The sequence below is a fragment of the Apaloderma vittatum genome, unplaced genomic scaffold (assembly GCF_000703405.1).
Source record: "Apaloderma vittatum isolate BGI_N311 unplaced genomic scaffold, ASM70340v1 scaffold7900, whole genome shotgun sequence".
NCBI classification, from domain to species: domain Eukaryota; kingdom Metazoa; phylum Chordata; class Aves; order Trogoniformes; family Trogonidae; genus Apaloderma; species Apaloderma vittatum.
The window spans coordinates 10,240-24,844 of NW_009696150.1; the positions used below are offsets into that span (position 1 = coordinate 10,240).

A 14,605-nucleotide genomic window follows, 5' to 3' on the forward strand; every position below is an offset into this window, starting at 1 on the left:
TCTTGGGGACAGGATGGCCTTTTGTCTTGCCATCTTGTTGTTAAACAAGCAGTTTGGCATTATTTGAGTAAAGGAGGCTATGCCTTATGTCTGTTTATCAAAACCCAAAGTTAATGTGATAATTTGTGGTCTCCGTAGGCATATCCTATACGTGAGCACTTCCAAAGAAATACTTGAAATGTTACTTTTCTGTATAGCCTTGATTGGGACTTTGGTCTTCAAAGACTTAACTGCTGTTGATTTTCCCTTCAGTAGTGAATTAGATTTGATTTAGGTTTAATCTTATTTACCTGTGTAAAAACATTAAGGCTTTAGCTTGAAGTTTGTGTTTTCACAAGAAAATTGCATGTAGTGTTGATGACCAAAACCTGACTCTAAAATGTTTCAGAGGGTAGCAGACCGGCTATATGGTGTCTATAAAGTCCATGGCAACTATGGAAGAGTATTCAGGTAAGAATTCACACAGTTTTTAAATATATACCTAGAGAGTGGGAGGGTGGGAAAGAGAGAGAGGTAATTTGTTGGTTATGTTACAGTTTTGAGAAGTATATCTGAAACATTTCGTTGTCTGCCTTGAAAAACTTTTATATTGTAGTGCTAATTAGATTTCTGTGTTGGATACAGCGATCTCTGTCTCTAGTGGAACGCTTTGACTTTTTTGTTTTGTACTCCAGACCTTTGTGGTTTTTATTGTGGCACTGGCATTCTGTTTCTTCAGGAAGTAACTTACTACCTATTACCACCAGTTGTCTTTGAAAGGCTTCTAGGTCCTCTTAAGGGTTAAAAATCAACAGCTATATGCAATTTTAGTACCTTTTTAAAGTGAATTTGCCATTTGTTTTTTGATTTATATGAGTGAATTGCGTGCTCAAGTTTTCCATCTCACTGGAGAATTAAAGAATCTAAACTTCTGGTTAAGGAAAACCTCCTGCTTCTACACACTGTTCAAGTGCTAAATTTAATTCTCTGGGTTAATGGATTGCAGATGTCTTTCTCATTGGGGGTTTTAAAGTGAAATTAGGTGTAGTTCTGTAATAACACAAAGACAAACAAATGTCAACATCAGCAGAGTGGAATGCTTATGAAAAAGTGAAGGACAGAAGAGATGCATTAGATATAAATTATGTGTAATATAAGGGGACCCCTTCCTTTTTTCCTGTAAAGAGTTTCGGATGTATTTCTTGTAACTAAGAAATCTCATAAGATTTCATGAACTTGAGATCACAATTAAAATTACAGTGTACATGCATGGATGTCCAGACCAAGTCTCTTTCTGTATTTACAGGAGCTTTGTTTCATTCTTTATCTAAATAATTTCCCTAATGTGAATAGGTAGGTGCAGTAAGGAGGCAGTTCTAGGTTGATTTCGTTCTTTTTTTTTAATAAATAAAACTAAACAGCAGTCTACTATGAAAACAGAAAAGAACATACAACAAATCGTTTCAGGAGGAGTCAAGTGCTTGGAAATGCTATCTTCAGGTTCTTGAACTGAGAGGCTTCTATGTGATGTGTTGCAAGTCTGGAAAGCTTAGTTTATTCTTGATGAGCATGTGTAGACGGAATTCTGGTTTTAGAAAGTTCCCTCTTTTCCCCTCTCTAGATATGTTGCTCCCCCCTCCTTTATTTTAAGTGCTAGGGGGTTTTTTTTGTTTTGCATTTTTAGCTATTTAAACAAGCCTCTGCTCAAAACCAACCCTGAACTGAGTATATTTGTTGAGGATGAATTTAGGTGTTGGGGATGATTGGTTAGCAGAGTGCCGTAAACAGCCTTGTCACATTGTTGGTCTTGCTCCTTAGAGGAAGAAAAGTTTGGCCAAGTCTCAGGTTCAGGCAGTTTCCATTCAGGTGTCACCTGGAAAGAAACTATATACAGGATGCAGCTTATTAACTTCCCTTACCCTTCATGTGTGATGTTGTTTCTCATTTGTTTTTCCTACAGTGAGTGGAGTGCGATAGAAAAGGAGATGGGGGATGGGCTGCAGAGTGCTGGCCACCACATGGATGTGTAAGTACTGACTGAATATCTGATAGTTTGATGTAAGCCAGATGTAGAACTCTCCCTCTTTCCTCTCTTTTCCCTCAACCCCAAAGTACGTACAAGTAGTGCACTGAGAAAGTTGGGGGTGCGTTGTTTTGAGGGATACAGTGTTTCTGTGACTTGGATGCAGGCACAATTTTAGCATCCATGTACTGTATTAAGTAGCTCAAAAGGTCTCAGGAGAACCAGAGGGGTTTCATTTTTATTATTATTTTGAAATCGTAGAAGTGTGTGGAATTCTTCCAGTTTTTCTTTTAAGCTACTATGCCAGAAACTGGTGGAATACAATTTTAATGTACTGCAGACTTGATGAGATCAGTTTGGATTTGATAGCGGCATTTTGTACCATGCAGTAGATGGTACACAGATTTGGACTTAATTACAGAGAGTTAAGAAATTTAATTAATCAGCACTGAAACTTCAGTGGACTCTTGAAACAAATCCTGGCTGGATGTAATAAAGTAGTGAATCCTCCCTCTTTGCATCTAGAGAGTCAGTTGGCAGAATACACGAAGCACGGCCTTCAAAATAAGAGTCTAGGACTTCAGAGTGCTCACGAGGGCTATTTTAGGCTCATGATTTCTCATTGCTCTGATTCCTCTTCTATAATCATGCAGTATGAAGCTGCTTGACGCTTCTTCATACAATATTTTTACTGAGAAAGTGTAATTTGTGTGGAAGTAAAGTTATTGGGTTTAGTTTACGGTGCAGATCTACGTACGTACTACTGCCTGGTTATTTGTGTTATGCCTTTTCAAATGGAAGGGTTTGAAGAGCCATGCCAAACTCTAACCTCAGCTGCTTCTGATTTTATCAGATCTTTAAGAGTTTGAAACCCTTTGAATGATTTATTCACACTTCTGTGTTTTGGCTAAGGTATTTTGCACCCAAAAAAAGCTATAATATTATTTAGGCAGAAGACTCTGGTGAGAATAAAAAATGGAGAATTCTTTCAGAAGAAAATAATTGAAGTAAAAGTGGAGCACAGCATTAAGCACCTACTGCAGTAAGCAGAACTTGAGGAGATTATGAAAACTTGATCTAATACAAAGGAGTTAAGGAGGCACAAGTAGGTTTCCAGTGGTTCAGGTATACCCCACTAAGATGTCAAACACCTAGAAATGCATAACCAACTAAAAAGTGGGTCTCGCAGCTCAGTCAGGAGGCTGAACTCTCTCCACATATCGGAGATGTTTAGTATTTCTATCTGTAATAGAGGTAGGGTTAAAGATCCAGAGTAATGACAAGGAGTTTCTGGGTAACTTCAGTCACTGCACGAAGTCTGAGATAGCTTTCATCGTCTGTCATCTCTTCTCCCCGGGCACTCTCCTACAACAATAATCTCTTAGTGACAATCAAGCAAGAAGCAGCAGCTGTGAGATTCAGAAACTCATTCAGTGACCCATGAGGTCTCCTACCAGTAAGGTTCATATCTACCATCTCTTGAAAGTACAACTTAAACAGTTCAGTTACCGTTCTCATAACATCAGACAGGAGCTTATTGCAACAGAAAGCCAATTCAAGAGGGCTGCCTAATATAGATGTTAAACTTTCAAGACTAATTTAATTATTCTCTATCTACCCCATATGCTGTAGTCTTTACTAGATGTTTATTTAAACTTTTGAGTTGTTATTGTTTAGTATAATCTAAAACTGCTTAATATTTGGAGAAGACATCCCAAAGCTTCTTTGGGTGTCCGCTGTTTTAACAGCGTGAGGCTTGCTGAAGTGATGTAAAACAACAAAGTATGAATGTAATTGTAACGTTTAAAAGATGAAAGAGAAAAATGCCAGACCTTTGACTTCTGTCATTTATGCTATTAATGAGTGACCCTTTATCTCTGTATCAACTAGACTGTCATTACAGGTGGAACCAGTCGAAGCTCAAACAGGGAATTAGTTGACCATTCCCACAAAGAGTGGGAGCATGTTGGATACCTTTAGAACATACTGCAGCGTTTCTCTTTAAGATTTTTCTCTTGCTTGCCTACCTGCTGAGGTCAATCCAATATTTGAACTTCAGCTTAGGCAGTCAGAAATACAGCTTGTCTTACTCTTTTTTCTTTTTTAATTTTTTTTCAAATAAAATTTAAGTGTCATCAAAACCCTGTCTAGGTAAGGTAGGTTTTTGGTGGGAGTTTGGTTTGGGTTTTTTTGAGCATTGTTCTGCTACGGATGCGCTCTAACGCTACTCTAAACTTGGAACTCACTTGAAACTGAAATGTGGTCCATCTGCTGCCCTGAGAAATCTAACCACTACAGTAGAGTGATTGCACTTCAGAACTTAAAAATAGAGAGGGTAGGCTGCTTAAGACCTGTGTGGCTGCAAGATTTTTTTTTCGGAACAAGTATATTTTTCAGCAGTTTGGACTTCTTCCTTACTTTGATTCATAATGTAAATTCTTACTCTGCCTGTTCTTTCACCGTTCTACTTAATCTCCTGTTGCTGGTCACTTCATATGTTTAATGCTTCTTTATCACCAGGAGCATTGATAGGGCTTTTCCTGGGTATGCCATGACTTTGCTTTCACGGAGCATCAAAACAACTCATCTTGCTTGCAAACTTGCAAATTTCATGACCAGCTGGGCACTCCTATAGTTCTTTGTCAGTCTTCCCATTCGTCCAGTTGTTCTGCAAGGAGCCACTCCCTCCATGAAGAGCCCTCACACGCCCTCCTGAGCATGCCTGAGGGTGATAACTTTCAGCAGAAGTGTCTCCCTTGGATACCTCCCTCAGATTCCCAGAGGTCTAAGTGACCTTGTTATTTCTTTCAGAAGCTTGCAGGAGGGATTTCTTGTTCTCTTCCGAGTCACAGTACCAGTTCCCTTTCAGTTTGAGATGCTGCCACTTCACAGTTTCACAGCATGCTAGGGATTGGAAGGGACCTCAAAAGATCATCTAGTCCAACCCCCTGCCAGAGCAGGAACACCTAGATGATGTTACACAGGAACGCGTCCAGGCGGGAAGTGCCTGAAAAAATGGACACTCCACACCCCGCCCGCCCAGCCTGTGCCAGGGCTCTGTCACCCTCACTGAGAAGAAGTTTCTTCTCAAATTTAAGTGGAACCTCTTGTGTTCCAGCTTGATTCCATTACCCCTTGTCCTATCATTGTTTGCCACCGAGAAGAGCCTGGCTCCATCCTCCTGACGCTCACTCTTTACATATTTATAAACATTAATGAGGTCACCCCTCAGCCTCCTCTTCTCCAGACTAACGAGACCCAGCTCCTTCAGCCTTTCCTCCTAAGGGAGATGTTCCACTCCCTTCATCATCTTTGTGGCTCTGCGCTGGACTCTCTCCAGCAGTTCCCTGTCTCTCTTGAGCTGAGGGGCCCAGAACTGGACACAACATTCCAGATGTGGCCTCACCAGGGCAGAGCAGAGGGACAGGAGGACCTCTCTCGATCTACTAACCACCTCCCTTCAAATACACCCCAGGAAGCCATTGGCCTTCCTTGCCACAAGGGCACATTGCTGGCTCATGGCCATCCTGCTGTCCACCTGGACCACCAGGTCCCTTTCCCCTACACTGCTGTCTAACAGGTCGTTCCCCAACCTGTACTGGAACCTGGGGTTGTTCCTGCCCAGAGGTAGGACCCTACACTTTCCCTTGTATTTCATCAAGTTATTCCCCGCCCAACTCCCCAGTCTGTCCAGGTCTCACTGGATGGCAGCACAGCCTGCTGACATAGAGCCAGTTACTGGAGGGGCACAGGAAGAAAGTGGGGAAAGCTCAAAGACTTTGGAAAAAGCCAAGAGGTGCTGTAATTAACATTGGGTCACGCTGTGCCGGTCACCAGACAAGGAAGGACATACGCTTGCTTTGGAGAGCCTGGAGCTGTGTGAGGGGTTGCCACATACTTGAGAGTCCAGACTGAGTTAGCAGAATAGCTGAAGGCATTTGTGGTGGCATCTTACTCGTTCTGTTTACCTCCAGTGGCACATGTGCTGTGTTGTGAGCTGAAGTGGCATCTTCTTTCTGTCACTGTGCCAGCTAAGATGTGCAGTTACCTCTTAGCTGTGGACCTGTCCCTGCACAGACATCTTGGTTAGTAAGAACCTATTAAATGCTGTCCAATAAGCAATATAAACTAGAAAAAGAAAGTGTTTTTTGCTATTTTGTGGAGACATCACCCTAAATGACAAAACTCTTGCTGAATGCGAGAGCTGTGGAGTTAGTCCAAACCCTTGTACTTCAAATTTCTCCCTAAAAGGAAAGTTTAAACTTCTTTTTGCTCTGAATTGATATACCTGACTTACACAGCAGGCAAAGCAACAGACTTTCAAGGAGCAGAAGGACTTTGTGTCGTGTTGTTCAGAGCACCACTGTGAGTTCTCTCATACTCAGGCTGAATAATGAGCAATGAAAGCAGCCTCTTTGCTTTTCATAAGGTCTGATACTCATGTTCCTATGCCTTAATGCTTTAAGCTGTGCAGGATTTCTTCTGCACCATGTGTTTTTTGCCTTGATGCTGCCTGTTGACAGCCCACTGAAGAAAAAGAATAAATTAATTTTCTTTCCCGTAAGAGAAACTGCCTCATCTTCATCAGGAAACTTATAGTAGATCTTGTGCTTGTTAGAAGATTCATTGTAGTGACAACCACAGAAAGAAGCCTGCAGGAATGTTTATGATAGCCGATTCAGACTTTTTAAGTGAAGACAAAGGAAATCCCCGTTTTGGAAGTGCCTTTCACTGTTTTACTTTGTGACTGGTGTTTCTGTCAAGCAGGTGTCCTCCCTCGTTACTCTATGTGTAGTCCTTAAAGGTTAAATTAAGGAATTTAAATTTAACCATGGCTGTTTTTCACCAGATACGCAGCCTCTATTGATGACATACTAGAAGAAGAGGAACATTATGCAGATCAGCTCAAAGAATATCTCTTCTATGCAGAAGCACTACGGTATGTTCACCAGTGCGCAGCTCAAGGGGAAGCTGTCATCCTTTCCTCTAACATTGTGTTGTTGTATTTAATTCGGTTCTTCTTCTGTTCTCTGAGAAGTGGAAATTTTAATGTTTTGGAATCTCCCATGTTCTCACCTCTTATTTTGCTTGCTCAGGTTTGATTGCCATGTGGGTGGCAAATATAAAGTGGAACCAAGCTGATCAATAGCGAAATGACAGAAATGTGAAAATCGAGACCCTGTGGAAGGAAATGTTGTTTATGGCTCTGCTTACACTGTTTCTTTGGCTTCTGGTATAATAGTGCCCCAATGTGCTGAAAGCTTCAGCTTTCAGTTGAGATGGGCCAGACAGACCTGCTACAGTCATTGCAAATTCCAGCAAGTTTCAAAGTGCCCTTATATAACTTTCATTTGTTGCACGGTATTGTGCATGTAAATACTGATTAGTTTTTTGTTTTTGGTTTGTTTTACATTAGCCTTTACAGAGCACACTGCCCTTACAGAGTGCAGATATGAAAGCAAATTGCTTTATGCTGTAAGATTACACCTACAGCTGTTGTGCTGTCCATGGGCTGGCTCTGAACCTCTTGGAGAGGTCCAGGAGCACTGGCGAGTGCGACGGCTGCTGTGTGGGAACCCAGAGCACCAGTAGCCGCTCCTGGGAGGAGAACATGCAGCCGGCAGTGGAGCACGGATATAGCGTCATCAGCCCACGCAGTGCTGGGACTTACTGCAGGTGGTCAGAGGAAACTCGCCACTTTTCCAGATGAAGGGCGCTATATTAGTTCTAGGAGCACAGTTTCTCGTTTCACTGAATTCTTCACGCCTTTTTTTTTTTAAATAATGATTGATTGATACTTTGCTACTCTGACAGGTACCATCTCCAGGTACATTTTATCATAGTTGTGATTTTTTTTTTTCCCTGTAATGTATTTTGAATAAAACTATTTTATGTTGATGTCCTCAAGTAGGTGGTAGGACTTGTATTCCTGAGAGTATCTTGGGATGAGTCTAAAACGCAGCAGAACGCTGTTGTGCCAAGAACTTTGTTTGTACTTTGATCCAAGCTTGCTTTACTACAGCAATTGCAAAGTTACGTATTCTGTGATAAGGCTGTTAAATTGGAGCTAGATAAATAAGTGAATGTCTTGCTTGCCAAAAAGAAAAAGTGTGATGCCAGTTGTAAAATCTAAATGAAGGGAAACATAGCAAAACAAAGTATTACGTGACAGATCTTTCATTACTTACTTTTCAGGGCAGTTTGCAGGAAACACGAACTAATGCAATATGACTTGGAAATGGCTGCACAGGACCTAACATCTAAGAAACAGCAGTGCGAGGAGCTGGCAACAGGAGTGAGTCTTTTTCTACTTTCTTCTCCAAGATGCCTTTTCCGTAATTTTTTTTTTTTTTTTAAATTTAAGCCAAGTTATTTAGAATGACATAAATGCCACTAACATGCTGGCTGTTGCCGGAAGCAGCATCATATGGGCTGTAGGCATCTGAGGTTTAAAGTAACTTGGTTCTTGGTGTGACATAAGCAGTTTTTACCCAACTTCTTTTATTGAATACTGAGCAGAGCATGTAAAAGGTTGCAGGAAATATGACCTGAACAGAATAGCACAAACTACTCCATCCTAAAGATCAAAATGTTGGGAATCCTGAAAAGCTTCCTCTGCCTTTCAAAAGGCAGATTTTACTGCTATGTGGTGTTAGTCCATTTTGTATGGAAGATATTGTTACTTAAAATGTTATCTGAAAGTGGTAACTTTGTTTAGAATTCTTAATATTGCTGTTGGATCTGTTGATGTTCTATACAGAACTGCTTTATGGCTTTTCTTAGAACACAAGTTTCTTTCCTACTTCTGTAGGAAAACTGCTCTGAAAGGTTACCTCTGTCAGTGGAATGACTCGCTTATGTCCAGTCCACAGAGCAGCATTATTTTCCTCGCTTTGCTCAGTCCAACGTGGCCGCCCCATAGCTAACTATCAATTAATGAACGTTTCATTCACGTCGTGGAAGTTAAAGCAAAAAATGAGCTGAATAATAAGAATAAACCCAAATGCTGGTAAAAATCACGTGATGCCTTATGGCTGTGCTCAGGAAGCCCAAACTCAGAGCATCTTTGTTTTTTTGTAGACTGTGAGAACATTCTCTCTGAAAGGAATGACCAGCAAGCTCTTTGGGCAGGAAACCCCCGAGCAGAGGGAAGCCAAGATAAAGGCTCTAGAAGAGCAGATACAGGAAGGAGAAGAACAACTTAAGTCTAAAAACCTGGAGGGCAGGTAAATGGGCTTTTTTCAAAGAAAACACAGGACTTGTCTTAGCAAAACTCCTTGACTGGATGCTCTTGAAGGTGTTTGCATTTTATAAGTGTTTTTAATATATTCTTGGTGTTTATGAGCTGCCTATAAAAGCTCCTGTCAGCTGCAAGCTGTGAAATAAAGTACAGTACATGCAGTTAGCTTCTGGTCTGAGCGTATGGCTTATGTAAAACCTGATGACTTTCCCAGTTCCTGAGCCCACTCTAATGGCTGACTTGCATGCTTTTATGTTCAGCTACTAATATGTTTAGCAGGTGGGCTTCTAGGTTGCAGCTGAACAGCCTAAGACTCCAAAGCTGATTTGCTTCAAGTGCAGTATTTAGTTTGGGTTATGTGTATGGGTCCTGAGCTCATATTCTGCAACTTCTTGTATGGGGAACAACTGTCTCCTGTTTGAAAGAGATTAGAAGCTCTGACAAGTTGTGTGTGAGTAACTGCTGCTTGGTGCTCTAATGAAATTTTCTGCAGGAATGAGCATGTGGAACTAACATTCCTAAAGCAATGTGATTGTGTCAGAACACGTTCGTCGTGTAACACAAGGGGTAAACGTGGTGTCTCCTCGTACGGTAGGATTAGAGCTGGAAAGATAAGACTGGTTCATGAATAGTTCAAAACAAGACGGTCAGTAAATGCAGTTTCTTAATCATTTTGACAGAAGTACTGGGGATGTGCTTTTGTAGCTCTGGAAGCAATTTTCAGGTGAGTACTTGCCTTGTATGTATAGTCCAGCACAAATGAAAACTATGGACTACAGAAATCAACCTCCATTTTAGTTAAAGACACCTGAGGACACATCACCAAAATGAAGGAATTAATTCCTGAGGTGAATTGTCCAAGTCAAATGTGCATTGTAAATGTTTGTTATACTTGAACGTCTCCAATCCTGATGACAAGTGAGTTTTCACATTGGAAAAATGAAGATTCTGATTTGGCAATTGAAAAAGAAACATGCCATGTTGTGTGCTGAATGTTAGCATGAAGATATTAGTTAGCCCAGCACAATCTGAGGGGGGAAAAAAGTATATTTTGAATTACCCTGGTTCTATGGCAGTGGTGCTTTTTGTGGAGGAGTGGGGGAGAAGCCAGACCAACCCAATACATCCTGTGAAACGGATTCTTTAGTTTTAAAACCTTAAGAAGAAGGAAATAGAGAATTGGGTAGCAGTGCAGACTACAGAATGAGGTCACTGTGGTCTGCGTAATAATTACAGGACTCTGTTTACTGAATGCAGGATCGAGTACTTTGTCGTATGTGGCTTTTCTCCTGAGGGCCCAGAGGAAGGAAGATGTGCTGAAGATGGAACATATCAAGCACTTACTAACAGAAATGTTGCTTTTAATTCCAGAGACTTTGTGAAAAGTGCCTGGGCTGACATTGAACGGTTTAAAGAGCAAAAGAACCACGATTTGAAGGAGGCACTTATAAGCTATGCTGTTATGCAGATTAGCATGTGCAAAAAGGTACGTTTAGCTTGGGAAAGGCCAGGCCAGAGTATTTATCGTACCAGCAGGGGGTCAAATGCAAACTTTCAATAAGTAGGAACACTGCAGTCACAGAAGGTTGGAAGTCAGTAGCGTAAAACCTCCCACGTGTCACCGAGACAGAGCAGGATGGGATATGTGAATGTTGATGTGTGTGTAACAGGCAGTGTGGTCCAGTTCCAGTGTGGTCTCTGCCTTATTCTTGTGTGAAGTTCTGTGGGACTTTTTTGTAGAGCCTTCTATGGAGGAAAGTCTGCTGATGCGGTTTGTGAAAAAATACCTTTCCACCTATTGATTTTTCATTTTTTTTAAAGGGGATTCAAGTTTGGACAAATGCAAAAGAATGCTTCAGCAAGATGTGATGATGTGGAAATGAATTCCTCCTCCAAGTGCCAGGGAACGGAAGCACAAACGTGTAACACCGATGTTAAGTTGCTACACGACTTACATACAAATCATGAAATAAATGAGTCAATAGTTTTTCTTTCTGCTGATTGTAATTGTTAATAAAGGACAAAAAGGATGTGTTATTAAATGTTTAGCCCCGATTGCCACTTTTGTGGCGTATTTTATATGTGGTAGCAAATAATTTGGGCTAAAAGAGTTACTGAAAACTACTGCTCTGTATTGGGGCAAAGGTATAGGGAAAGTTATCCCAGAAAGTATGAACTGAACTGAACTGTTCTGAGACTTGTCAAACGCCATGCTCTGCAACGTGTAGATCACTTCCAGATGCCCTTCTTTTCAGCCCTTGCTGTTTAGAATTTTTAATGCTCAAGGGTGCTTTAGTTTTACAATGGGACACACAGTTGTGTTCTTGAGGTCTACACCATAAGAGGACAAAAAATGAAATATTGTAACGCCTAGGGTTCATATTTAAATGCCTTTGCGTGTCCATAGAGAAATATGCTTTTCCAGAGTTCAGGTTAAGCAGTCTCGAGCTCCTGGGATGTTTAAAATTCTCTACAGTAGAGGTGTTGTACAATGGTTTGATACAATATTCTGCATTTACTGGTTCCTGCCGAAGTTTTGATAACGGGCATTGGTTTCTTATCAAACTTCTTCCTGCAAGTAAAGGATGCTGGTGATCCAGCTGAGCAGCAAAACCAAAGTCCAAGCTGGTAAGAAGCAGATGCAGCTTTGGTGGGTACCCACCAAATCTGGCCTGTGGGTACCTCTTCTTGTAACTGAAGTGGTTTGGTTCTTAAAAGAATAATTCTTAATGAAGATGCTGAAATAAAAAAACCTGGTGCGACTTTGTAGAACACTTAAGAACAGTGATTTGTGGAATCCAAAGTGAAACAAGGTGTGTGTTTGGCTCTTGTAATGATGTTTCAGAGAGTGTGTGTGTGTATATATGTGCGTATATATATATACACACACCAGTGTAACATGATTTATAGTTGCAAGTACTTGCATTAAATGTTTTCAGTTATGAAAAACACGGCTGTCTAATATCGGGCTTTTTCTAGGTACTTAAAGTTCCTGAAGTCTTGTGGAATTTGTCAGATTTGATTGCTAGTCCTAAAGGAAGCTTTGTAATATTCTGTTGAAAAGTGTATTTAATTATTTTGGATTATAACACTACTCAGATTTTGATTTTTTTTTTTTTTTTTTTTTTTTTAAGGGATACTCCAGGAAGTCCTTAAATGTTCTTTTCATAAGTTATCTAAACGTAATTACTGATACATCCCATGTTACTTCTGTGTCTGCGGCGTTTCTTTTCCGTAAAAAAACATTGTAAAGAATTCGTAGGCCTGGTGTATAGTTTAAAGCTCTGAATTAAAATGCTGGTCGCTCTGATAACCTGTGTTGGCTTTTTCAAAGCGTAGGACAGTGACACTCCTGGCTGAGAGATGGTGTTGGGCAGAAAGATCTCTCAATCTCACGCTTACAGGGAGAAGCGTTGTTCCGTTCAGAGGCTTCAGCGTCCAGTTCCAGTCCGGGCTGAAGGACTCTTACATTCCAAACCAAGAAGTTGCACACTTTGTGTATTCAGCAAACCTTCAAAAGGAGTGGTGCCTTAATGCAATACCATGAGGCGCTCAGAGTAGGTATTTTTTCATGCACTTTCATTTTTGGTAAATCTTTCTGGTGCCTCTTTCCACATTTCACTTGCTGTACAGCTTATTAAATAATATTAGTACGCTTTACCCATCCCCCTCCTTGCTAGTTGTACTAAATTTAAGGGAACAAAATAGTTCTTGTAAGTTTTGTGCCAAATAAGCTAAATAAAATTGCTCTTTGATATTTTTGTTCTGTTGTTTTTTTGTAAAAATGCTCTCGTCGCAGTTTTGACAACTGCTCTTCAATTTCTTGAAATTGGGTTTTATTGCTCTCAGATGGCCTCCAAACTTGGGTTTAAAATTTCAGTAAATTGTGAACGACTAGCTGATTTATCTTTTGGGCGAAGAACATAGTGCTAAGGCCAAAATTAGATCTTTGTTACAAGCTGGCTTTGATCCCTGCTTTGTTTTTGCCCCAACAGAACTAGCTGTCTGAATTTCATGTGTGTCTTCATCTAGGTAAGAGAAAGATACATTTGAAAAGGGTTTGTGTCATTTGACAGAAATTGGGTGAAAGGGGAGTTAAGGATAATTTGCAACACCCTTTATTTCTTTTACTTCTGCCTGTTGCAGAAAAGCATTGTGTGCGGTCTGCGTGCTTCCGAATCTTAGCAAAAAGTGAAGGTTTCTCCTCCTTTTGGCTTCGTAAGGGAAAAATCACGTAGTTAATGGCTGTTTCCATGTGGTTAATAGAGTCCACATGATAAATGCACGCTTCCGAAGTGTGCATTTTTCCAGCTACGGTGCGGATTTAACTTCTCTAATTCGATCCGCTTGGCCTCAGTGAGCTTCCTTCGGTTACCCATAAACATCAGAAATTGGTGGAAGGTCTTGAGATAACAGCATGTAGGTAGACCATTTTACCTTAATCCCAACAAAATGCTTGTATGGGAGAGTTCACCTGCGTGGATCATCCGCTTTGCTGGTGGAGCTGTCACTTCTGTCCCAGGAAGCTTTGCTGGGTGGATTTTCACGGCTCCTGCTATCCCTGACCTTCCCTGGTCCCGGCGGGACCTTTGCTTGTCAGTCCCTTGCAGTTGCTGCTGTTGTCTGCTTGCAAAGCATAGCTAGGGTGAGGGAAATGGAAAGATAAGGGATTTGTGTGAACTCTTTTTATTTTATTTTTTTTAAACTGTTGCAGTATTTCAGTATCTTGGCACGTCGGCCAAAGCAGAGGTAACCCAGCAGCTGTGTGCAAGGACTACCTTGGCAAGTGCAGAGCAAACCTGGGAGCTCGAGCCCACGCTGAGGAGCTGGCCTGGTGCGGCTGAGCCGGAGGGAAGCGATGGCTGTGGCCAAACCTGCAGCAGAGCCAGCACAGCAAGGCTGAGGTCCCGAGCGGTGCTTTAAAAAGTGTTTCTCACTTCTGCTTTGTGCCCTAAAGCATTAGAGTGAAGGAGGTTGTCTTAACTCCCTGCGTCTGTCACGCAATGTCAAGGCAGGGCTTTAATTCACGGTCCCTTACGCCTCCCTGTTCTGCACCTCCGTGGTGCCTCGGTCTGGTGTTTCTCCCAGAGCTCTGCAGGGAGGTGCGATACCGGTAACGAAAGTCCCGGTGCGGGGCTGCCGGAGAAATAATCCAACAAAGGAACGAGGCAGGACGAGGGCTGGTAAAACGGGAAAAAAAAACGAGGACAGGATGCTTGTGTGCCCGGCACAGCGGCCACCTTTGCCAGCAGTCACGTCTGCTCTGAGCTCTGCGGTTCCAGAGTTCCCGCCTGGTGGCTTCCCTCCCTCTTGCCCAGCAGAGCTGGCGTTTCTCGGGGCAGGGGGATCTCGCAAAAAAATGC

The 14,605-nt window shown here is 41.6% G+C and overlaps 1 protein-coding gene across 1 annotated transcript in view; it reads left to right on the plus strand.

The window, feature by feature from the left end:
- SNX4 (sorting nexin 4) overlaps nucleotides 1–11,726 on the plus strand; it is a gene marked incomplete at its 5' end in the record, with an annotated part of 17,476 nt that extends 5,750 nt beyond the window's left edge. Inside the window, 7 exons of the mRNA XM_009873694.1 lie at nucleotides 389–450; nucleotides 1,940–2,005; nucleotides 6,852–6,941; nucleotides 8,198–8,297; nucleotides 9,083–9,228; nucleotides 10,614–10,728; nucleotides 11,064–11,726. Coding sequence (XP_009871996.1) covers nucleotides 389–450; nucleotides 1,940–2,005; nucleotides 6,852–6,941; nucleotides 8,198–8,297; nucleotides 9,083–9,228; nucleotides 10,614–10,728; nucleotides 11,064–11,111 — 627 coding nt within the window. The remainder of the gene's footprint in view (nucleotides 1–388; nucleotides 451–1,939; nucleotides 2,006–6,851; nucleotides 6,942–8,197; nucleotides 8,298–9,082; nucleotides 9,229–10,613; nucleotides 10,729–11,063) is intronic.
- Nucleotides 11,727–14,605: the final 2,879 nt, after the last annotated feature.